General features: G+C 37.6%; 5 protein-coding genes across 7 annotated transcripts; 3 read left to right on the plus strand and 2 right to left on the minus strand.

Moving 5' to 3' along the window:
- Positions 1 to 921: 921 nt before the first annotated feature.
- LOC132179064 (1,4-dihydroxy-2-naphthoyl-CoA thioesterase 1) lies at positions 922 to 2,682 on the plus strand. Its single transcript, XM_059591694.1, has 3 exons — positions 922 to 1,186; positions 1,301 to 1,492; positions 2,430 to 2,682. The coding sequence occupies exons 1-3, from the start codon at positions 1,043 to 1,045 to the stop codon at positions 2,580 to 2,582; spliced, it is 489 nt and encodes a 162-aa protein (XP_059447677.1). The 5' UTR covers positions 922 to 1,042; the 3' UTR covers positions 2,583 to 2,682.
- A 32-nt stretch (positions 2,683 to 2,714) lies between these two features.
- On the minus strand, positions 2,715 to 3,960 carry LOC132179041 (uncharacterized). Its single transcript, XM_059591663.1, has 4 exons — positions 3,513 to 3,960; positions 3,376 to 3,426; positions 3,152 to 3,285; positions 2,715 to 3,063 (listed from the first exon to the last, which is right to left on the minus strand). Exons 1-4 carry the CDS (start codon positions 3,843 to 3,845, stop codon positions 2,982 to 2,984), a joined length of 600 nt encoding a protein of 199 aa, XP_059447646.1. The 5' UTR covers positions 3,846 to 3,960; the 3' UTR covers positions 2,715 to 2,981.
- A 341-nt stretch (positions 3,961 to 4,301) lies between these two features.
- On the plus strand, positions 4,302 to 8,188 carry LOC132179050 (guanosine deaminase-like). 2 transcript variants are annotated; one of them, XM_059591683.1, is made up of 5 exons: positions 4,302 to 4,441; positions 4,698 to 4,757; positions 5,100 to 5,290; positions 7,551 to 7,655; positions 7,759 to 8,188. In XM_059591683.1, the coding sequence occupies exons 1-5, from the start codon at positions 4,426 to 4,428 to the stop codon at positions 7,945 to 7,947; spliced, it is 561 nt and encodes a 186-aa protein (XP_059447666.1). In that variant the 5' UTR covers positions 4,302 to 4,425; the 3' UTR covers positions 7,948 to 8,188. The 2 variants fall into 2 exon arrangements, with proteins under 2 accessions (XP_059447666.1, XP_059447657.1); XM_059591674.1 differs by lacking the exon at positions 4,302 to 4,441 and having other exon boundaries at positions 4,448 to 4,757.
- Positions 8,189 to 12,401: 4,213 nt separating this feature from the next.
- Positions 12,402 to 16,243, plus strand: LOC132167430 (probable WRKY transcription factor 47). Its single transcript, XM_059578398.1, has 5 exons — positions 12,402 to 12,664; positions 12,785 to 12,949; positions 13,986 to 14,339; positions 14,463 to 14,576; positions 15,519 to 16,243. Exons 1-5 carry the CDS (start codon positions 12,581 to 12,583, stop codon positions 16,152 to 16,154), a joined length of 1,353 nt encoding a protein of 450 aa, XP_059434381.1. The 5' UTR covers positions 12,402 to 12,580; the 3' UTR covers positions 16,155 to 16,243.
- Positions 16,244 to 17,308: 1,065 nt separating this feature from the next.
- On the minus strand, positions 17,309 to 22,389 carry LOC132174863 (aspartic proteinase-like). 2 transcript variants are annotated; one of them, XM_059586588.1, is made up of 14 exons: positions 21,926 to 22,389; positions 21,241 to 21,611; positions 21,102 to 21,177; positions 20,864 to 20,958; positions 20,662 to 20,774; positions 20,277 to 20,445; positions 20,145 to 20,184; positions 19,665 to 19,729; positions 19,452 to 19,565; positions 19,288 to 19,352; positions 18,575 to 18,731; positions 18,349 to 18,468; positions 17,820 to 17,908; positions 17,309 to 17,635 (listed from the first exon to the last, which is right to left on the minus strand). In XM_059586588.1, exons 2-14 carry the CDS (start codon positions 21,601 to 21,603, stop codon positions 17,551 to 17,553), a joined length of 1,551 nt encoding a protein of 516 aa, XP_059442571.1. In that variant the 5' UTR covers positions 21,604 to 21,611; positions 21,926 to 22,389; the 3' UTR covers positions 17,309 to 17,550. The 2 variants fall into 2 exon arrangements, with proteins under 2 accessions (XP_059442571.1, XP_059442579.1); XM_059586596.1 differs by having other exon boundaries at positions 21,102 to 21,162; positions 21,926 to 22,388.
- Between the last annotated feature and the right edge of the window lie 118 nt (positions 22,390 to 22,507).

The following is a 22,507-nucleotide window of genomic DNA, read 5'->3' on the forward strand; positions in this document are numbered from 1 at the left end:
CCATAGGAGAGGAGGAAGAGAGCCCCCATAAAAGGTGCCCCTTTCTCCTTTTATTTCCAGGTGCAAAAAATGGTATGAACATGTGTTATAAAGTGAGTGGGTAATGGTATATTGTAAATAAGGTAAGGCCCATGGTAAGATATTTTCTCCCCAAGAGATTAATTAACTTTTATAAGAATGTTGAACAAATTCAATCTTTTGTGCCGTCTAATGAGAGATAGACAACTAACATGGAACAATAAAAGAAAATAGGACCAAAGGGTTGCCGTTCGGAGAGAGCGGGGGCTTCGGGGAATAAGGATTTTAAAGAATTGAAGAAAAATTGGTGTTTTTTTTTTTTTTTTTTAATTTGAGTTGTAAGAAAAATCGGGTGTTTTAGTATTCTCTTTTGTTGTTCCAGGCTGAAGTGTGTCCCTCATTGTAGGGCACAAAGAGTTAGGCATGTATAAGAAGATCTTTATAAAAGTTATTCTCATCTTCTATTTCTTTAAGCTTGGTTCCTTTTTTCTATTTTCTTGAAATAACCCTACTAAGTAATGAAAACTAATGGTAATTAAACATTGGATTCATCCTCCATCACCCAACCAGTCGCTCTCCAATTGAAGAAATGGTCCAAGATGAAGAAGACACCATATCCAATTTGCAAGAAGCCATTTTTCCATTTTTCCATGGAGTTGTATGAGCCGGGCATAGAAAGAAATGGTAAAACGGGCCAAATCTTTGGTGGGTGTGGGTGTGGAGCGGGCGAGGTGTGAAGCTGAAAATTGAGAGGAGAAAAAACGAAAACCGCGTGGGGGAATGGTTCGCCCATACTCCTTTGCCACGTATGGCCAGCAGCTAACCAACCCAATGAACCCATGCACCCAACCAATCAGTCACACTCTCACCTACTACCCCCCACCCTATCCAACGATCCATCATCATCGAACAAAGAAATTTGTCCAAGATTCCATTCAGCAAGAAGCAGCCTTTTTCCCATTTTTCAACGTCATATTATCTATCTAAAGACAAAGACAAGAAAGACGAGGGAGGAGCAGAGGCTATGGAGAAGGGGGGGCCAGCAACAGCAGCATCGTCCAGGACTGGGGAGCTTAATCCTCCGCTTCAGGCGATCGGATTCGAGATTGAGGAGATATCCCCACAAAAAGTTACGGGTCGGCTTCATGTAACCCATAACTGCTGTCAGGTGAGGTCCCCTGTCACTCACTCTTCTCTTCTTCCCCTGCCTTGCTTGTTTCTTTGTTTGAAGACGCAGACAGAATTGAAGATTTCTTTTGCATATATGGGAATTTGAAAACAGCCATTCAAGGTGCTGCATGGAGGGGTGTCGGCTCTGATAGCAGAGTCGCTGGCAAGCATGGGAGCCCACATGGCTTCGGGTTTCCAGAGAGTGGCTGGAATTCATCTTAGCATCAACCATCTGAAGCGCGCTGACCTTGGTGATCTTGTGCTCGCTGAGGCCACTCCTGTCAATGTTGGCAGAACCATCCAGGTGCCTTTTACTGTATTCTGTCTCTCTCTCTCTCTTTCCATTATCTTTCCCTATCAATCCGTCCAAACAAAAAAAAAAAATTATGGGCGCTTTTTGGGAATTGAATCCACGACTGGTTTGTGAGATAATTTACGTGGGATCAAGTTATTGGGTAGGTGATAGACCTGATAGGGTAACTCCTAAAAATTGATTTGAATAATTGAACAGAAGCTGTCCAAATTGGTAGCTACTTCTCATCCCATTTTTGTTTGGTCCAATTCCTATATAAAATTTCAGAAGTTAGCTGGCAAACCATGCACATATTTTCAGTAAATAAAAAATGTAAGCACAAGGGATTTGTCAACTTCCAATACCAATCGCTGTTACTGTTGTTGTTGTTGTCAGACCCCCACATTGGTGGGTTTGATTGTCCACACTAGTCATGAGAATTAAATCCAATTTCATTACTTGTCTAGGTTAAATGAGTGATTTTAAAGACTTCCAATTATAAATGTGGTTAATGCTTTCTGTTGATCATTATAGTTATAGAGTCTTTATCATACAAACAATTAGTTTCTATCTAGAGACCATCGAGGGAGGTGGTCGAGTGGCATTCAAGCTAATTTCTAATGGTTTAGTGAGTAGAAGTTCCGAAATGAGAAGCGCTTAAATTTATTTTCATATCACCTGCTTGTGTGTCATTAGTGTCCTCGGTGGATTTGGATCAAGCTATAATTCAACCGACTGGAGGAAGTGCCTATGATCCCTAATTTTTTTATTTTATTTTTTTAAATTTAGTCTCCCCATATCTAAAATCCTTATCCCGCCCCTGTCTCAATGCTTAACTACTTAGTTCATGATAAGTTAATAACGTGATTGCTGCCTTTTGAAGTTTTGGAGTATGGTATCATATAAGACTTCTATTATAATGTGCATGGTTAATGGAAATTTTGGGCAGGTGTGGGAGGTGCAGCTCTGGAAGGTTGATCCTTCAAATCCACAGAGCAAATCCTTGGTGGCATCGTCGAGGGTTACTCTTCTATGTAACATGCCTGTGCCGCAGCATGCAAAAGATGCGGGTGAAAATCTCAAGAAGTATGCGAAATTGTGAACCTGCCGCACTATATTTGCATATCTTGCAAGCAATATACATGTATTTAACCCTGGTTGGAATCAAAGCATCAATAAGATGAATAATTTGTTACTAGTTTGCTAAAGAGAAAGGGAAGTAATTAACGAATAATTTCTCAAAAACGCTGAACTCTGCTTTCCAATTGAACTTTTTACTGTTCTGATTTGGCAATCCCAACTTTTGCAACAATTTACAAGATTCAAGAAGGTTTTCTACAAAGTGCAGAGATTCGAAATGAAGAAGAGATAGTTAGTTCTCTGCAAATAAATTCTAGATGGGCTGAGAATGCCCTCAATGGCTTGACACTAATTATCAAAAAGAAGCGCCTAGCTTCACCAACATGCTTCAATTCTCAACCACGGCATGACATAATCCTCTTCAAGGGTAGTTCCTCCTTCCAAAAGAAGAGGGCTTATTGTTTCTGACTTTCTTTGGGTCTTGAATTCCAGAAATTCTTGACCTTGAAAAGCCAGAAGCAGAAAAATGAATACTTCTAGTTATGTAGCCAAGCAGCAACAAATTAAAATGTGAAGCAAATTTTTTAGTACCTGAGATTGCTAAGTTGTAGGTTCAATTCGTTAATCTCAAGCCCAGAAAGTTTGAGAGAGGACAAGGTGCCGGGTACCTCCTCTGAGACAACTCGGGACAATTTATCCATTGAAGCTGCCAATCTTCTAAAAGCCTACTCCAGAAGTAATATACAGGCAAAATTAATTTGGGAGTGTGTAAATACAGATGGGAACAAACAAAAGCAAAAAAAAAACAAGCTTACGTTGATTGTTGGAATGGAAATTACAGCCAGGGAGAAAATGGCACCAATGGCCTGCATAATAGCATGCCCACATGCTCGCAAACATCAGACAACAACAAAAGAGCATTCCATTTGTAATAAATATGCAATATTGTTACCATGGAGAGGGCGAAGAGGAGAGAAAGCAGACCCAGTTGAGGGGAGGGTCGAAAGCCTGGAGCTTTGAGCTTGAGGAGTTGAATGGGGGCCAGAGCTGAAGAAAGCGTCTGGCTAAGGGCACTCCCAGATGCAGTGGATGGAGACGGGGACGATGATTTCCAATTGGGTAGAGGTAAAATCCGCAGCCTCGGATCTCGATTTCCGGCCAGTGCCACGGAAACGCTTCTCTGGCGCATTAATCCGGGAACGACGAGGAAAGGAATCCCGGCTTTCAGTTTCACTGCCTGGGGATTCCACAGAGGCAGAGAGCAGGATTGCCCTTGCCCCCACATGTTTGGAATCCTTCCGCAAAATGTTTCTGCTTCTACACCCTTCTCTTCAACAACCCAGCTGTGATTTGTTTGTCTTTTGTGCGTGTGGCCATGAATGGGTGTTTTCTGACTTTTCAGAAAGAAAGGAAATTTGGAAATTTGGAAAGTTGAAAAGTTGAAAAGGCCTTTGGCCCTGCCACGGCCAGGTCAGAAATCACTTTTTTTCCTTTTGGGTGGCCAAAGTACGTTTCTTTTTCCACTAAAATTTGATGAATCTACACCAATGTAAAAGAATCCAGGCGTGAACAACTAGCCCTAATCAGGTCTCTGCTAGTTGTTTGTATTTTTTATTTTTTATTTTTACTATCCCCTCTTTTCACCCAACCCAAACAAACAAATAAGGTGGCATTTAATACACACACATATATATTCGAATATTATATAATTCTGTGGACCAACGACTTTCTCAGTTTATTAAGATCCATCTCCTATTTTCCTTTCTTCAAAAAGAGAAAGAGGTTGCTCGATTCCCATCGGAGAGATTCTTGGCAGTCTTGGATCGATTGATTTTGACAGTCAGTCTTTCGACATCCACACCAACATGGAGGAAGCTAAGGGTGCTCTCTTTCATTTCTCTCTGATTCTTTTTCTTTTTTGGTTTGTTTGTGCTGTCTCTGAGATTCGAATCATTTTTGTCATCATGTAATCCAATTTATGATCACATCACATATGTAGGATTTTTTTCGGTCAATATTGTGGAATCATGCCCATAATTTCAAAGCCTTGATTGCTGTAGTTTTTGGGTCCAATTCCTTTTCTTTGAAAGCTTATCTAAAATGCGATTACTTGGTTGCATGTTTTGGGTAATCTCAGTTGTGGAAACCAAGGATGGAGCTGTTTCTGTGGCTTCTGCATTTGCTGGATATCAAGAAGGTAGGACTAATAACTTGCTGCTGCTCCAACCCTTTTCATTGCCACACTTTTTTCTACCGTAAACGTTTTGGTGCTCAAGTTTTTTTGTGTATTATTTGACCACTCAAATTATCTTCCATGCCGTTGAATCGGAATCCAATTACGTGGGTCATACTGGGTAAAAAGAGTTTTTGAATGATTATAAGTCTAGCACTTGTTTTGTTAGACATGCCCTTGTTTAAAGTGTTATGTCCTCTGAGCATGGAATATGTAGTAGCAGCTGTTGTTCTTCAATTGTTAGTGGTGTTACTTCTTACAAATTACAATTGATCTTGCATCTCGGCTCGTGGTTCCTCAAACCAGCTGTACAGGATAGAGACCACAAATTCTTGACAAAGGCAGTCGAAGAAGCTTATAGAGGGGTAGACTGTGGAGATGGAGGCCCTTTTGGTGCGGTTGTTGTTCGAAATGATGAAGTGGTTGTGAGTTGTCACAACTTGGTCTTGAAGAACACAGATCCAACTGCCCATGCAGAAGTCACTGCGATAAGAGAGGTTAGTCTAGCAAATAACTTCGCCGTATCAATTCAAACTTCCTTTTTCTTTTTCCAAGTGGATTGGCTAAAGCTATGCATGAAATATGTGAATCCCCACTTACTTATCAGGTGAAACTGGTCTTTATAAGTGATTATAAGGAAACTCTAAATTGACAAGTTTTTACAATGACTATGTTACGAACCTGAATTTCAAGTTCTTAGAGGGAATCTCCTTCAAATGTATGTTTGGAAATAATCTTCTCTCTAATGATTTTTTTAGCACTAGAACAATCTTTAAATAGACTTACAATGAGATAACACCCAACTTGATAAGAATCCTAATCATACTTCATAAAACTAATATTAAAATCATAATCCTTAAATAAAGTCCTACTCTAACACTACTTCTAATCCTATCCCCTCTTAGCTGGATCCGTAACACCCTGTTGTTTAAGTACTGGTTCTCTCAGTAAGAGATCTATTTAGTAAGAAGCTACAATCTTGACCTTATAGGGCAAGTGTTATATCTGTGGAGATATTCCAAAACATAAATATCAGTTTGACGGTTAGAATTGTGTGATATTGTCGAATTTGGTGAAGTACATGTCTAACTTGATTCAATTACCAAACTTGATTCAATTAATGAGGAATGCCTTTTGGCCCATAAATACTTTGGGGTTTACTAGTTTTCCTATTGTGGTGTGGTCCAAGGCCCTCATTAATCCACACTCTTTGCTGGGCATTACACTAAGTAATATCAGTTGGAAAGTGACGGATACTGCCTCCAGCTTGAATGCCATTGTTAAATCCCATTTGAAGGCTTGGGAAGAGTCTCATTCCTCTTCTGCAGCTTGGGTTCATCCTTCCTTTGGTTTCCAGGCAAATTTCGATGATGTAATAACTAATAAGGCCCTCTTTTAGTGTTGTTGCTGCTGTGTTGAGTGATCACTTCAGTTTTATTTTAGCTGATTGCACTAAGAAGCTTCCACGTGTTGAAGCCTTGGTTGGGGAAGCCATAGCAGCTCTTCTAGCTGCTCGGTTTGCTGCTCACTTTGGTTGCTTCTCCCTCCATCTTGAAGGAGACTGCACACTCACAATTCTAGCCATCAACAAGGACCATTTGGTCTCTGGCTGGCCTTGTGCCCCTGTGGTGGCGGATATTCATTCTCAGCTTCTTCTCTTTGAGAAATTGGCCACTTCGAAAGTTTTAAGATGTGCCAACTTTGATGTGCCAACTTTGGAGCACACTTAGTTGTTAAATGAGCAGCTTCCCACAATATGTTTGGAACCATTCCCAAAAACTCCCTATTTCTATTCTCCTTACGGATTAAAAGTGGAAAAGTCTCTCCTGTAATATGTATCTTTCCCCTTTCCATTTCCAAAGAACCACTGCTTCACTTTTTGGACTATTATGTGATTAGCTCTACCACTTGTGGATATGTTTTACATCCCCTTTTCGGCTATATTTGCCGTATGAAAATGTGATTAATAGTGGTTGGCTCTGCTCATTATAACACGACTTGTAATGATTTCAACCAGTTATCTGATCCGGGTGCATCCTTTGTGATCCTATTATGCGCTTATATTGTGGACAAGCATCCATTCGCCTCCTTCTTTCTTGTGACTGCTATACTAAAAATAATGAGATTGAGGATTCCTCTATGATCAATTGGACCAACTGTAGTTCAATTATTTTTCTGCAGTAACTGAATTTGACAGCTGGAAGGGGGTTCTCGAGACTTCTCGGTAGACTTTGATATATTTATTTCAAGAAGTAAACTTAAGCTGTTAAGACCTAGTTTTAGGTCCCAATTGTATTGGGCATATATTGCCTGCCTGGTTGGGAACAATATCCTGCCTGTATCTTTGCTAGAGAAAATCAGCAAGGTAATCATATGCTGTGATTGAGTAAAGCTGAAGTTCCTTATGAATGTCCTCCCTTATGATTCTTAACATAAAAAGAACACTATCTGGCCTTGTTAAAAACTAATAAAAGTTGTGTTTACGACATCATGGTTTGCTGCCTCACTCCTGGGGCAGCAAGATAGCTATTAAGGGCATCACATGAATAACAAATTGATTGACCTATCAAATGCTGTGTCAAACCCATAAATATCCTAAAAATAGACAATCCCCTTGTGAGTTTATGCATCTGTTAGTTCTTCTTTCTTTGCCTCTTTATTTAATATTTAACTGGGAATCTAGTGGTGGGCGCTTGTAACTTCATGCAAAGTTCTAGTGTAATTTGGGAAGTGTGTTTTGTCATTGTTGCTTACCAGGCATGTAAAAAGCTCCAGCAAATTGAGCTTTCAGACTGTGAAATTTACGCCTCTTGTGAGCCTTGCCCCATGTGCTTCGGTGCTATCCATCTTTCGCGAATTAAGGTTGAAGTATCCTGCTGTTTCTTTGTCTCTTTTCCTTTCCTGGTAGTTGTAGCATATGATATTAACATGTTTTGCTACTATTTTTTCTTTTTTTTAATGCCAGAGGTTGGTTTATGGGGCCAAGGCTGAAGCAGCTATTGCTATTGGGTTTGATGATTTTATTGCGGATGCATTAAGAGGCACTGGTTTCTATCAGAAGGCTCAGTTGGAGATTAAAAGAGCAGATGGTAATGGGGCTATCATTGCAGAACAGGTCTTTGAGAAGACAAAGGAAAAATTCCAAATGTATTGAATTCTTCAGTTTCCTCTTTACTTTATTTGGCACTAACCATTCATTCATTCTGAATGGCTTCATTTTCAATCCATTTGATTACAAAACTGCTTATACACTATCATGCTCAGTGTTGTTGATCATATGCTTCATTTCTGATGTTGTATATGCGTGGTAGATCCTCTTAACAGAGATATACACTTCATCTACTCTGTTGTAGTTGTTATCTACATACATCCACAATAAATACATTTTTCACAAAGTTGGGTAGGGTGATCCTGGAGGTTTTCTTCCTGGTATTCATATGAATCTAAAAAGAATGGAGGAACTACTTACTTGCCTAAAGTGTAGGTCAAAATTCAAAAGTACAAAGGATTATGACAGAAATACAAATCTCAAGTAAAACTCACCATTGAAAATCGGTTTACAAGGGGATGGCTCTCAAAAGATTACACTTAAACCATGTAGAACACTTGAAATCTTAACACTTTCTTGGTGATAAGTAGGGCTTCAACTTGGTCGGTTCATTGGCAATTGGCCGTAATAGCCACCCCTCCATTTCCTTTGTTCTAGCAGGATCCCTCACTCTAAGTATGTCAGTTGGTGCATTTGATGAATGTGTTTGTCCATTATATACATAAAAACATGGGGAAACTATCTTTTGCCCCCATGAATTATAATATCTTGGTACTTTTCCTCTATGAACTGCCAACTGTATTACTTTGCTCCCATGAACTACTATTTTGTGCCTAAAACCCTCTTTTGTCAGTTAAAGCTGTTAACTCAGACAGTCAACACATCACTTTGCCTCCATAAACTACAACGTATTGTCACTTTGATCGTCTGAGTTAACAGCTTTGACTAACATAAGGGGGTTTTAAGCACAAAATGGACAAATGGTAGTTCATGGGGGCAAAGTAGTACAGTTGATAGTTCATGGGAGGAAAGTGCCAAAGCGTTGTAGTTCATAAAGACAAAAGGTAGTTTCACCTAAAAATATGAGACGAGGTTTTCTGTCTAATATCCTAAGATTGGGAAGTTGGACAAAGAATTACTTGGTTCATTCTGGGAAGCTTCAAACAATTTTCCTTTGTATGTTATGGAAATGGTACTCCCTTCTAAGTGTTGCAAATGAATCATCTCAAATATTATCTAGTTTGATTGGGAGTTTTAATTGAAGTTGAAAAGGATGACGAATCTTAAAACTAAAAATACTGTTATCTTGCTGCCTTTTAGTAGTAGAGAAGAAGTCCTAGTGTAGAATAAACATCAAACACTATATATTGATGTACACTTCGCTTTCATAAAAACACATTTAGAGTTATGCTATTATTTACATCTATTTATCAAACTCATTTTACATCAGTTAAAATTAATTATTTTAAGTGGCTTCTTATGTTAGCTACTTAAAAAAAGTGATTATAAATGTTAACCACTTAAACACATCAGGATATGAAATAAATGTAAAACAATAACATTACTCTTTTCTTTATTCAATTATTATTCTTGAGGTGCTACTCCACTTGCCGTTTGGTAGAGCCATAGAGGTGAGACTCCATTGCCTTTCCTTTGCTAGGTCGCCGAAACCCTAATCTCTTCAAAGGCTCTCTTTCATACGTGCCAAACTTGTAGCAATATTAATCAAAGATGTGACGTACGTGGGGATCTATTCCTAACCCATTAATTCTTCCCAAAGTCCTCCATTGAGAATATAAGAAAGTCTAGAAGGAAGTACCGACAAGAGGGTAAATCAATTAATTGGACCAACTTTGGGAAAGGCGTGTTGAACAGCGGAGAGCAGCCGGCATATACATCTAGAAATGCCATTTAAATTTCCACTTATGTTGTCCAAGTTTGAATTGGATATTCCTCGGCAAAATTCAAAGGTTCCTTCTTTTTTACAGTTTTGCACAGATAGTTGTTTCGATGTAAATTCTAACGTTTAACTTGTACGAAAAATTAGTGATGACAAAAAACAGTTGACAACTTCCTCTGAAGGTTCAGCCATTTGAAAAGAAGAAATTTCAAACCATTTTCCGAAACTAAAAAAGATTTTTAATAAAACTAAAATTATTTTTAATTTAATTATTATTTTCAATCGCATCAAATACCCATAAATATATATATATATATATATATATATATATATATATATATATATATATAACCTAAACAAACGAAGCCTTGGTTTAAGATGATTATCATATTCGTTTTAAAAAAAAATAAAAAATAAATAAGTGGTTGTCATTCATTGGACAGGTACTTGGTCTTTGTTAGTAGGTCTATTTGTCAAATCCTTGTTGGAGAAAAGAATATAAAAACACGTTATTAAATTTGTAGTATCCTTCATGGTTCATATGGAGACCTGGACTTTTTTGTAGGTTAGCTAACGACAGCTTGACCACATTTTCAAACATCTTGACCAATTACCTGTCTACTCCAACGTTGGTTTAACTGCTTGATCATTCATTAATGACATTTTATTAATTTTGATATTTTATGATTAAGATTCTAATCAATCAACTGGTTGATTTTATTTTATTGCATCGATCTGTCAGATATTCACCATTTTATGATCAAGATCTGTGAAATATAATCAATTTTTAAATTTTTTTTTTTAAAAAAAAAAAAAGAAAAAAAAAAAAAGAGAAAAGGTTCCATTTCTTTGGTTGAAATATGGACATTATATTAACAGTTTATGATAATTGAGATGTCATGCATTAATTTAAAAATCCAAACATGTAAGAACCCTTGATTCACTCCTTAATTAATTAACTGCTCATGGTTGAAATATGGACATACATTAACTGCTTATGCAACTGCTCTATATATGATGTTGAAAACATATCTGACATTGTTTATGTATTTTATTTTAGGACAGAGTTTTCCTCCAAACTGAATTGGAAGAATTTTCTTCAACCTAGTCTATAAAAATAACGTGTGTCATTTATTTTAATAACATGTGAGATGCACATAAATTAAAAACATGTCCTTTTTTTATTCCAACTTTGTCCGTGCTATTTAAAAACATGTGTATCTCACATGTTATTAAAAAAAAAAACACATGTCATTTGTATAGATTAGGTTGAAAGAAATTTCTCCAACCTAGTTTAGAGGAAAACTCTGTCCTTTATTTTAGTCTCAATCTTTTCGCTGCTTTTTTTTTTTTTTTCTCCCTCTAAAAAAAATTGAATATTTAAACTTTTGGCTATATTTTCAAATCATTTTCTTCTATTTCCTGTTTTTTCAGATGAGTTTAAAAACCATTCATCTCAACATTATTCTGTTTCAACTATACACAAAAATATCTATATATATATATGGAAAAAAAAAATGCACCTAATAATGAAATACATCATTAAGTTCCACTCTCGATCACTCTCTCTATGGGTGAGCACTGACTCTGATATAGTTACTGTTTAACTTCTGTTTCTACCGAAGTTAGAAGTACTAGCAGAAAACTTTCGACGCCACCTCCGACGAAGATAATTTTCTCGATCTGACGCCAACTCTAAAAAGTTGATGACTGTTTGAGGTCGACACCACAAATCAAGTGGTGGCTGCCATCATCAAGCGGCCGCTTGTTAGGGACATAGAGGATGAGGGGTGTAACAAATTAACTGCTTCGAAATATCAATTAAAAGTATATAACTAAATAAAAAAATGGGTGAATTACAATAGAAAATACATAATATGAAGTGATACTTAGAGAGAATACTTAGGCAAATGATGTCTTAAAGACTTAAAATAATGCATATTGGGGGATGGCCGGCACAAAAAGTGGCTCTCATATCATATACAAAAAGAAAACGAAAATATACGAAAGAGTTTAGTGAGTAGAATTGTATAATGACCAAACTTATTTATAGTCAAATAATTAAGGAAATATCCCTTGGATATCGTCATGCTAACAACCTGTAGCACTTCAAGGCGCTCTTGCATTGGAGCATCTCCAATAGTATTATGTAAAATACCTAACCAAAAAATGTTAAGTCTTTACTTTACCTACTACTTTTTTTGTATACACTCCAACCAGATTCTCTGTTGTCTTCTATATTTTGAGGTTGACTTGAAACACTCTCGACCACACACGGAGCGTTCCGCACGTAGAAGAGCCGGATTTCTTCGAAAACACGTTGAGCAGTTCGAATACGGTTCGTTTGAGAGAGCATACGAAATATTCCTAGAACCTGAAATTTCAAGGAAATTAGGGCTCTAAAATACTAGAGTTCAAAATAAATAAGGGTAGGTGGGAGAGAGAGGCTTGGGGGCCGGGGGTTGCGGGTTGACCTGAGAAGGCGAAGACGTGCGCACTCCCTTTCATCAATCTCTCAAAAGAAAACATCAACAACGCCAACTTGCTTATATTAGCCTGCAGCCGTGACACACACAACAACCTCAAGTCTTCTCTCCTGGTCAAGAATTAATCTTGGTCACAAAGGAAGTTTCTTATCTATTCATTTCTTTTTCTTTTTCTTTTTTTCTTATCAAAAGATGATGAAGAAAGTCTTTGTTAAATGCAGGAGAAGACTTCAAAAGACTAGTGGAGCGGCATATATACACATTCTTTATATATAGTCCCTCTTTTGCCGTCAATATTGTTCTTCAAAACTTGCAAAAAAGTTTGATCTCAAACTCCAACCAATTGAATTCCATGGATGCAGTGATCAAAGAATTTGACTTCTTTTCAGCAAATCATCATCACCAAGATAACAAGGATGCGCCATCGAATGTTGATGTAAGTGCATGTTTCTTAACTTTAGAGATCGATCATCTCATGCGTTTTCAAAAAGTTGATATATATGTTTTTTGAAAAGTTGAAAGCCAAAGTCTTTATCGTATTTCATATGATGTTTAGTTGAGCATGCTACGGGTGAAGCTTGAGAAAATGAAGGAGGAAAATCGGAAACTGGTGGACATGTTGGATCGGGCTACCAAGAGGTACAAGGATCTTGAGAGACACCTACGTTTGGCAATGGAACAACCAGCAGCAGCAGCAGCCCACATTAATAATTATCTGCCGGTAATTAAAATTTGGTTTGTCATCGTTTCGTACTAATTACCTCATCAGTATTTCAACTACTACAAATACTAATACATATATATTAATCAAGATGTATGCGCATGTGAGTCAGTTTATTCATTGGAGTTTTCATGATGTAATTAATACAGAATTCAATTCAAAGAACTGATCACTTTTTTATCAGCATAAATTAATGGGTCCTGCCTCTTAATTAGATCGTCTTAATTAATCCCTTCTAGCTCCAAGGGTTGTTTGGCCTCTGCAATAAAAATGTATAGTTGTTGATAAAGTATCATGACCACCGCCTCCTACCTCCGCCTAAAGTACCGGAAAAACAAAGGAGCAAAGGGATACCGGCGGGATACTCTGATGCTTAATTCAGTGTAGAATTTTTTAAGAAGAAATAAGGCTATTAGGCATGCACAAGAGAAGGGGTGTGTTGTATGCACCTTTAACCTAAGGTTTATGCCCCTCTTTATAGTACGGTTCCCTAAAAGGTAAGAGTATCTGTAAAGGAGAGTACAGGGGATTAGACCCTCGTAAGGAATATGGCAGGTCTCAGGGATCCCTTTCTTTTTTAGTATTTATCTCGAAGGATCTTCTCCTGGTATGGTGTGAAGGTTCGTATTGGATGAGGTAATCAATGACTTTTCGTGTAAGGACCATCTGCATATACATGTGCTACAGTCAAGGCAAAGCCACCCACCCCCAACTACGCTCGAGGCTTATATTGTGGGGCTAGTGGCTGGAAAATTGCTCGAGTATCGCTCCTGGTGCACGCCCGTCAATTATGTTTAGGGGTCATTCGTTTCCTCCATGGATCGAGGGTTTGTGAGCCAAAAATCATAGGGGCCCACAAGTCGCAGGCCTAGTGGGCAACTGAGGGTCAGGAGGGTAGCTGAGGGTACATATATAGCTAACGGGGATTTTTACTTCATACTGTATCATTCAAAGTTCAAAATAATGCGATATGTATTCACACAAAAAAAAGAAAAAAGAAAAACTAATGATCCTCTTTACACCATGTTTAAATCAGAAGGAAGAGAGAAATGAAATGGATGGTTTGTCACAACCCAGCCGGCAGTCCATAGAGACAGTGCCATCTACTTCAATGTTGGATATCAATGAGCCTTCCGATTCAGACGACAAGACAAACGAAAAGAACATGATGGAAGTAATATCCAAGGAAATGGATCATCATCATCATATGACCAATATTAATGTTGGAAGGAAACGTATGTCCAGATCAGACGATGAAGGTGTCGGGGGTGTTGATTATACATCAAAAGGTGAGGGGGAAGCTGGAGCAAAGAACTCAGAGGACAACATGCCTCATGTATCTTCTCAGAAGGCCAGGGTGTCCTTAAGAGCACGATCAGATGCCTCTTTGGTATGATATATTCTTTTACTATATTCCTTTTCTTTTAATTTTCATTCTTTTCTTCTTCTTTTATCTGCATTGATATATTGCATGATGAACTAATAAGAGGGAAGAAGTTAATTGGGTTTTCAGATGATCGATGGATGCCAATGGAGGAAATATGGACAGAAGATGGCAAAGGGTAACCCTTGTCCACGTGCTTACTACCGTTGCACCATGGCCATTGGATGTCCAGTTCGTAAGCAGGTAATTAACAATCTTTCATATGTCGGAAAAGCGACAGTACTCAACTTTGACTTTTTAATTTGCATGAATTCCCTTTCACAAAGTTTTATTATTTATATGGAAGGATTGATCCGTTGTGCATATTTAAGATTAGGAAAAATTAATTGCAAAATCAGTCTTGCATGTGGTTTGCAATTGTTATAGAATCAATCCATATGCTTTGAATTTTATAGAATAGATCCGTGGAAAACTCTAAACAACACCTAGATGGGGTGAATATGTGTATACCAAACGACTCATGTGTCTCCTGCCACAGTATAGCTCCAGAACTCTTGCCAATTTTTCTATCAAGTCTCCTCTTATAACCCGAAACTTCGGTAGTCTGAATTTTTTTGTGACTTTGTGTGATTTAAAGAAACTCTAAAGGCCTATTTGAGATTGTGTTTAAGAGGCCTAAAAATGCTTTTAATACCTAAAAAGTCTGTTTAAAAAAACTATATTTGTTTGGTAAAAAAATTAAAAGTACTTTTAAGGGTTCAAAAAGCCTAAAAATAGTCAAAATGCACTTTTGACAAAAGCTTAAAAATAAAGCTTTTGCCCGAAAGCTCTTTTTGACTTAAAAGCTTTATTATTCAAACACAATCCCAAACAGACTCTAAGAGTGATTAGCTGACAAATTAAAATAATGGTCATATATGGGGTCTCTTGAAAATTGCATATTCTGAGTTAGGTTTATATATGTAGACCCTCAGAAGAAAATGTTGTTTTGGGCACAATTTATATTTATGTGTCAGATTTGCAAGTTGTGTCAAAAATTACTAACCTTACCAAAATAATTTATTTATAAAAATACAAACCACGTAAACTAATTTTACTTTCTTTTTTTTCCCTTATTTTTTATTTATTTATTTGGGTTGGAGTAAGTGTTAAACTCACTCATGAATACGTTCCATGTCACAACAGGTGCAAAGGTGTCCGGAGGATATGTCCATCCTCACAACAACCTACGAAGGAAACCATAACCACCCTCTCCCACCGGCAGCGACATTCATGGCTAGCACAACATCGGCAGCGGTGAGCATGCTACTTTCCGGCTCCACCACCTCCAACATTAACAACCCCTCAAATTCAGGCCTCTTGCCGTTAATGTCCAAGTATCCCTCCACCATCGCCACCCTTTCCACCTCCGCACCACATCCCACAATCACCCTCGACTTAACCCCCACCCCCAACGAACACAACATGCAATTCATCCAACGTCGATCTTTCGTCCCACAGCAACTCCCAGGGCATCATCATCATCATCATCCCTTGAACATGTCATCCATGCTGCCAACATTGTTTCCGGCAGAGAAAGGCAAGCAACAGGCCATGGTGGATATGGTCACCGCAGCTATTGCCACCGACCATAATTTGACGGCAGCATTGGCTGCCGCCGCTTCCTCTATCATGCGTGCAGCTCAGAGCAATAGCCATGGTGGGCACCACACTACTTCTTCTTCTTCTTCTAAAATGCCTGCAGGCTCTCCCACACACCACGTCAAGGATCATCACTTTCAACGGTCATCTCCAACAGAAGAAAATAAGTGTACGCTGTAATCTCTCAACATATACAGGATATGTTATGATTCTTTGTGTATATTATAAACCATATGGTATTTAGTCAATCCAAGAGTATGGAATACAGAAAAAGTACATTTCTTTCACTCTGATTTTCTAAGAAAAAGTACACTTGCTTGATTTTTCCACATGTATTTTTAAACATGTGATGGGGATCCTAAAAGAGGGGATATCAACATTATCTGATCTAATGTGAACCGTTAATTGAGAAGGGTTTGAAGAATTTTTGTTTACATTCGTTTAATTTATTAAACTGACGTGTTCAAAATGCAAGGGGCATCTTGAGGCTTGCCTCCAAGCAGGCAGTCACAAATAACTCGTGTTGGGGTGGCTAGCCTAGGGCGTATTTGGCTTGTCCATCTCGAATGCCTTTGTCGTGTGGATAGAGATCTAGTGCAATATCCTGTTTTATTGCAATACAATAGGATAGAGGTATGTGAATGTAGGAGTCGGAGGGCTTTAGCTGTTCGAATAGGTGTTCAAACAGTTTGAGCAAGTGAGACTCGAACTGTCTGAACACCTACTTGAACAAATAAAGCCCTTCCCTTGCATTCACATAGGGCAGAAGTATTGTGCTGGATCTTAATCCTTGTAATGTAGTACTCAAGATGTCTCTGCAATTCTATGTGTCGTCATAACGGTGTCTTAAACTTAGAGTAAGCTTTCCCGTGGCCTGATCAAAAAGAGAAAAAGGGGAAGTATAGAGGGCAATACAAAGATAAACAATCAATTCCTTCTTTCTTAATAGAGCATGTGAGTTTTACAAATCCATGTGGCATTTTAAACTTGTGTTTAATAGATTAAGTTGAAATAAATTCTTCCGACCCAATTAAGAGGAAATCTTTGTCCTAATTTGTGACCTTGTCTCCATGTTCACTTTGATCAATACTCTGAATAAATGCTCAAGTTAAATTGGGGGTCATCAATCATCTTTAATTGCATAAAAATATGAAAAGAATTTGTTTTTTAAAGGAAGCTTTGGATTGGTGAAGATATTGAAAAACGTACTATGAAATGGTGGGTGACGATTGATTACAGAAAATAGCACTATAAACAATGATAGGTGATGATTTTCCTGTTAGGGATAGGATTTGCACTTAATTTGCATGCTAGCCACAATTACAGAACTCAGATAACAAAAAAAGGTCTCTCGGGCTGTCAAGTTTTCTTATATATGAAGTATGAACATACCAATTACCTTTATACAAGGCCCTCACGTTTATTTATGAACATACCAATTCCCTTTATACAAGGCCCTAAGGCATTGGAAGTCAAAGGGCCGGTATGTATAAACTATTTGAATATGGGTCATGTATGTTGCACCTCCTATCATTCTTTACCATATAGCTTCCCTTAGCTTTAACACCAAACAGTCCTATGCAGATTTTGCAAATCCAATCCTAAGATTACCAAAATCAAACACAGTGTGGTATGCTCCCAAGAATATGTCTCCAAGAATCCTGCAGGCAAGCATGCATATCTGTTATACACTGTAGATTCATATCTTAACATTAGACTTAATGATGCATTAAGAAATCTAGAGCTGCGTGTTACTTGGGTGCATAGGCATCTGGATGCAAGTTCATAACTGGATAAATGAATGAAAGTGACAATCATTAAAGAAGAAAAAATAATTAGCCTTACCAGACGGGACCTTCAGGAGGAAGCACATCAAAAGGAACAAACCCACTAAGGCAGACAGTGGCACAGCTTTCTTCAACTCTAAGCGTGTACTGAGTCAAAGGTCCAAAAGGAGGTAAGAAATTTTCAAAAAAATGAGCCTTTTTTCTACTAGGATTGCATAGACAAACTAAAAAGAGAGTCATTATAGTACTTTGCTTTTGTTCATAAGAAAAGCTACTTGTAGAACAAAGTGATATGAACATAACAGAAAATTTTGAGCAATGTAGCACCGAGGAAAAGCTTGAGCCCATCTAACCATGTATCTGTGTTTTGCAATGACAAATCACAACTGTGGATATCAATTTCACATGGACGTTTAATATTGCAAGCAGTTGTATGAATCAGTGAATCGTGTTTCTTTAAGAAGCCATATTTGATATATATTATGAGGCATGATTTGTTGTTTTCATTGGTCTAACATGTTTGCCTTTTCCAAACAAATTACATGAATGCATAGAAGTTAACTAATGAGAAATAATAAGATCCACACCTGCTCTGGGGAGAGAGGGAAGGATTTGTTTCCAATTGTGAATGAAATATAGGGCATGGATGCAACGTTATCGCAGTTGATAAATGACTTTCCCATGGGATTCGGGAGCCTGTCGCACAACTTTAGGACATGGAAATTTCAGAACTGTTAGTCCTAGTCTATAGACACATAATATTGGTGCAAAAATTAGGGAAAAAAAAAGCTCTATTCTTTGGAGAGGAACTACCTCATTCACATATTTAAAAACTTTTTCCTTTGTTTTCTCTTGTTTAAGCTGTACTTCAACCCAGAAGACAATCATCTCACAGAAAGTACAGAAAGCACTCTCATCAAGTGAAGATCCCTCCCAAGTTCGATTTTGAGCCATTGATGCAATACCAGGGCTGCAAAAGTTAAAGTTTAGTTTTTCTTATGATAACTAAAAATGAAAATATACAAACAAAGTCCATATCGCAACCTAAGAAAAGCGCCAACTACATTTGTGCTTTCACTTCAAAATGGCTAATTAAAATATAATTGGAGCTCCCTAAAATCACTTATAAAGCTAGTCTCACCAAGTAAGAAATCAATTTGAGACTTAGCACCCATGTAATACCATTAAAATCAATGTGGGACCTAACTTTCGTTAGGACTTGCATCACGTTGCAATGCTTAAGTGCTGCATAGTATTACTAGGTTGACTTTGATACCATTTGTCACAACTTAAAGAAAGCACTAGCCATATTTGAGTTTTCACTCCAAAAAGAAAAGTCAAAAGTTACAATTGGAGCTCTCTACTATCAATTATAAAGTTTGGTCTCACTTAGTAAGAAACCAATGAAAGACTCGCACCCATATAATACTATCACAATCCAACCCAATGTGAGACCTAACTTTCCAAGGTGTCACAATCCTCCGCCCTCATCCTTTAAAACAGCGAAAAGGAAGTAGGTTGATTACCTTACATGATGAGATCCATTGTAAAAACAGAGTCCAAGATCCACACATATTATCTCGGGTCGTATCTGTAAAAAGGGGAAGTGAATTCTTAATCTTCTAAGAAGAAGCTGTATATTTTTATCGATCAAATTAAAAGAAAATGTAAAGGGGTTAAAAGAACCAACCCCTTCTATTAAGTATTCCCATATCATATTCCCATAGTTAAAAACGACAGCTTTACATTCCAAGCTCACGACTCCTGCTGCTCCAATGGCATGGTTGATTTGAGTGACAATAGCCTGAAAACTAGTACTAGTAAGGATGGAACAAAAATTTTCTAGGAAGAAAAATAATGCAAAAGGAAATTGAATCAAGCTTAAAGTATTGAGTATCAATACAGTTGGACCCGCAAGTAATGCTGTCCCTGAATCCACAATGGCAGTACATCCACCCTTGCATAATCCTGGAAATTTTAAAACTTGTCACGATTTATTATGCATGTGTGAGCAGAGGAAAAGGATTGAAGTACGTTGCCCTTCTTGCCTCTTTAATGTTGAAATAATAACTGAAGAGTTCATTTTCCTTTTCGGTTCATGTAAAGAAAATGAGGATTTATGCTCATTAATGGTCAAACACCTAGTGAAACACCAATTAAGAGGACATATAAAATGGAAATCCATCAACAATTAAGAGTCTAAGAATTTTGGCTTATCCGGATAAGAAAGGCACGGACTTCATTTATTGGCAATGCTTTATTCTTGACTAGACCTAATGCAATCTTCAGCAAATTTAATTTCACAATGTCTTCATTCATGCTCATTTTAGAGTAACAAAATCAAAGACAGTTAAACACCAAAGGAAATGGAAATGTAATAAACCTGTTGAATAGTTTTCAATAAGAATGTCTCCCACCTGAATCTGGATAGATGAATGTATTTCAAGTTAAATATCTTTCTGTTTGATGATAAGAAGATAATTAAGGGGAGCAACTAATTCTTAAATTTGCAGACCTGCCAGTAACCCCTGCGAATCAAGGGGACATAAGTATGGTCACCCCTAAAGTGCCTCCAATCAATACCTCCAAAGACAATCTCACCTCCCAATTTTGCTGTTGGATCTCGATTCAGCCAGAAAGAGAAAATTTTCTGGCTTACGTGATGTTGTAAAAACATATTATACCTGTAATCAGAAAGGACATTTGTGTGTTCGAGGCATCAAAAGCAAAGAAGAAAAAGAAGAAAAACAGAGAATAGCCTTTTGAATTTTTCCCTAAATGAAAAAAAGTAGTATATTGTTAAATAGATGCATCAAAACCATACGGATTACAGAAAAAGGAGGAAAGGGGAGGGGGGGCAAGTGTTTACAGATTAACACTAAACCAGGTGAAAACTATACCACACTGGCGTGACTTGCCGGGCAGCTGTATCTGAAAACCCAAGTCCAAGTACTCCATCAAACTCTGTACCTAAGAATGTTAAAAATCCTTCCCTTGTAACCTCAACGAATTCCTGAAGGATAGGAAATTACACAACATCATTGCAATGAAGACACTAACAAGTTTAAAGCATGAAACTTTGGGCAAGCCAACAAACCCAACTTGATTTTTAATGAGAAAGTCTCCAACTTTGACATGATCTTGGCTGAAGAAGCCGGAAAGGGAACCAGAACCATAAGGGATTTTGCAATGTATTCCTAAATAAAATTGAAAAACAGATTTGAGAATGACTGTATTAACGAAATATTTCGTACAAGCTATGTTATTTATATTCACAATACAACAGAACTGCTTTAAAGATAAATAAATTTAGAAAAAGTAATGCACCAGCAAAATTTACCAATCTTAGTATAGGTATGGGATAGCCTGGCCCTGTACTTAGAATGGGTATAGCAAGCAATCTGCATAAGGTCATCCTTTACAAAGAACTTCAATAGATTGAAGGAATATTAAACACTTCGGAGTACTGCAAAACTTACAGAAAGGATGCATTTTGAAGATGGAACCCAAAGATTGGAGCTACCAGTATCAAAGACAACAGTAAAGGTTTGCCGGGGAGTACCAATACTAATCTCTCCATAATATTGGGTATCAAGATAATTCTTTAGATATATTATATCTGCATTCACATCATTAAAATCACTATTCGTATCCCCAGAACCTCTAGGATGAAAAACCTCTCTACTGGTGATTTTTGCAGCATTTATACTCTGAAGGTCTAAAGAACGCTTCTTTAGACCAATTCTCATCAACCCATCAGAGGAAGTTGTAGAAACAAAGGAATCTGACAAAGCCCATATACAGAGTGCGACTAGAAGGCACTTGATAATCCCCATGCTCATGCAGGTCTCTGATTTAACATCATTTCACCCAAAAAAAAAAAATCAGCCAAAAAGGTATAACAATTCCATATGATATAAAAACCGGTGACATTTATCATATTCATTTTAACAAACGCCTGTCCTACAAAAATGGGTTCAATAATTTTTTTTCACATGCAACCATTTTTTCATTGCAACTGAACTTTCCAATCACAAAACACCCCACATAGAAGCAAACGTTGATGAAACTAGCAGTAGGATACGAAGAGATTAGTGTTTATATCTATAGCATAGTTATAGTTTTAACAAAACCCCAGTAGGAAACGTCGCATGCACTTGATACCTGAAGTGGGTTTATGCCAGAAATGGGAGCCAAGTATTTGAGGCCGACATAGTCCACCAGACAGAGGAGTTGCATGCTTTTATGCAACGAGATACGAGAGAGAATGGGCTTTCTACCAATCATGCTCATACCAAGCAAAATTACTCAGTCAGTTCAGGAAACCACCTCGTAACTTCCTGCCGGCGGATGTATGCGCCATGAGTACGGGTTTCGAATTTGCTTAACGCATACGTTTTCCAGCGGAGTCTCTATTAATCTCTGTTCTTTTTTCATCTGATAACTGTATTAACCAACAATTTGCATGATTGGGTCTCCGAGTTCTCACATTATCGCTATTGTTAATGCCAAGACCAGTCTCCAAGTTCTCACATCATCTGCATTATTAACGGCATCACAAACATTCTCCTCCGTTGTACACTATTTTTCTTTCTTTCTCTGGATAAGCTTCTATACTTGTTTTTATAGGAAAATATCTAACCGAGGATAGATTATATATTACTCCAAAAGTACTTGGTTTAATGATATAATTGTTAAAATCACTTGTAAATTTCAGTTTAACCGATTAGCGACAGATTCACAATC

Source organism: Corylus avellana, chromosome ca1 (assembly GCF_901000735.1).
Source record: "Corylus avellana chromosome ca1, CavTom2PMs-1.0".
Classification (NCBI taxonomy): Eukaryota; Viridiplantae; Streptophyta; class Magnoliopsida; order Fagales; family Betulaceae; genus Corylus; species Corylus avellana.

Coding starts and splice junctions, on each gene's coding strand:
- LOC132167430 (XM_059578398.1), top strand. CDS start 12,581: ATGGATGCAGTGATCAAAGAATTTGACTTCTTTTCAGCAAATCATCAT. Junction 12,950..13,985: donor ACATTAATAATTATCTGCCG/GTAATTAAAATT, acceptor TGTTTAAATCAG/AAGGAAGAGAGAAATGAAAT. Junction 14,577..15,518: donor GATGTCCAGTTCGTAAGCAG/GTAATTAACAAT, acceptor ATGTCACAACAG/GTGCAAAGGTGTCCGGAGGA.
- LOC132179050 (XM_059591674.1), top strand. CDS start 4,661: ATGCGATTACTTGGTTGCATGTTTTGGGTAATCTCAGTTGTGGAAACC. Junction 4,758..5,099: donor ATTTGCTGGATATCAAGAAG/GTAGGACTAATA, acceptor TCCTCAAACCAG/CTGTACAGGATAGAGACCAC. Junction 5,291..7,550: donor AAGTCACTGCGATAAGAGAG/GTTAGTCTAGCA, acceptor GTTGCTTACCAG/GCATGTAAAAAGCTCCAGCA.
- LOC132179064 (XM_059591694.1), top strand. CDS start 1,043: ATGGAGAAGGGGGGGCCAGCAACAGCAGCATCGTCCAGGACTGGGGAG. Junction 1,187..1,300: donor TAACCCATAACTGCTGTCAG/GTGAGGTCCCCT, acceptor ATTTGAAAACAG/CCATTCAAGGTGCTGCATGG. Junction 1,493..2,429: donor ATGTTGGCAGAACCATCCAG/GTGCCTTTTACT, acceptor AATTTTGGGCAG/GTGTGGGAGGTGCAGCTCTG.
- LOC132179041 (XM_059591663.1), bottom strand. CDS start 3,845: ATGTGGGGGCAAGGGCAATCCTGCTCTCTGCCTCTGTGGAATCCCCAG. Junction 3,286..3,375: donor TTTCCATTCCAACAATCAAC/GTAAGCTTGTTT, acceptor CTTCTGGAGTAG/GCTTTTAGAAGATTGGCAGC. Junction 3,064..3,151: donor CTACAACTTAGCAATCTCAG/GTACTAAAAAAT, acceptor TGGCTTTTCAAG/GTCAAGAATTTCTGGAATTC.
- LOC132174863 (XM_059586588.1), bottom strand. CDS start 21,603: ATGAGCATGGGGATTATCAAGTGCCTTCTAGTCGCACTCTGTATATGG. Junction 21,178..21,240: donor CTTCAAAATGCATCCTTTCT/GTAAGTTTTGCA, acceptor TTCTTTGTAAAG/GATGACCTTATGCAGATTGC. Junction 17,909..18,348: donor TCCCTCTCTCCCCAGAGCAG/GTGTGGATCTTA, acceptor CCTTTGACTCAG/TACACGCTTAGAGTTGAAGA.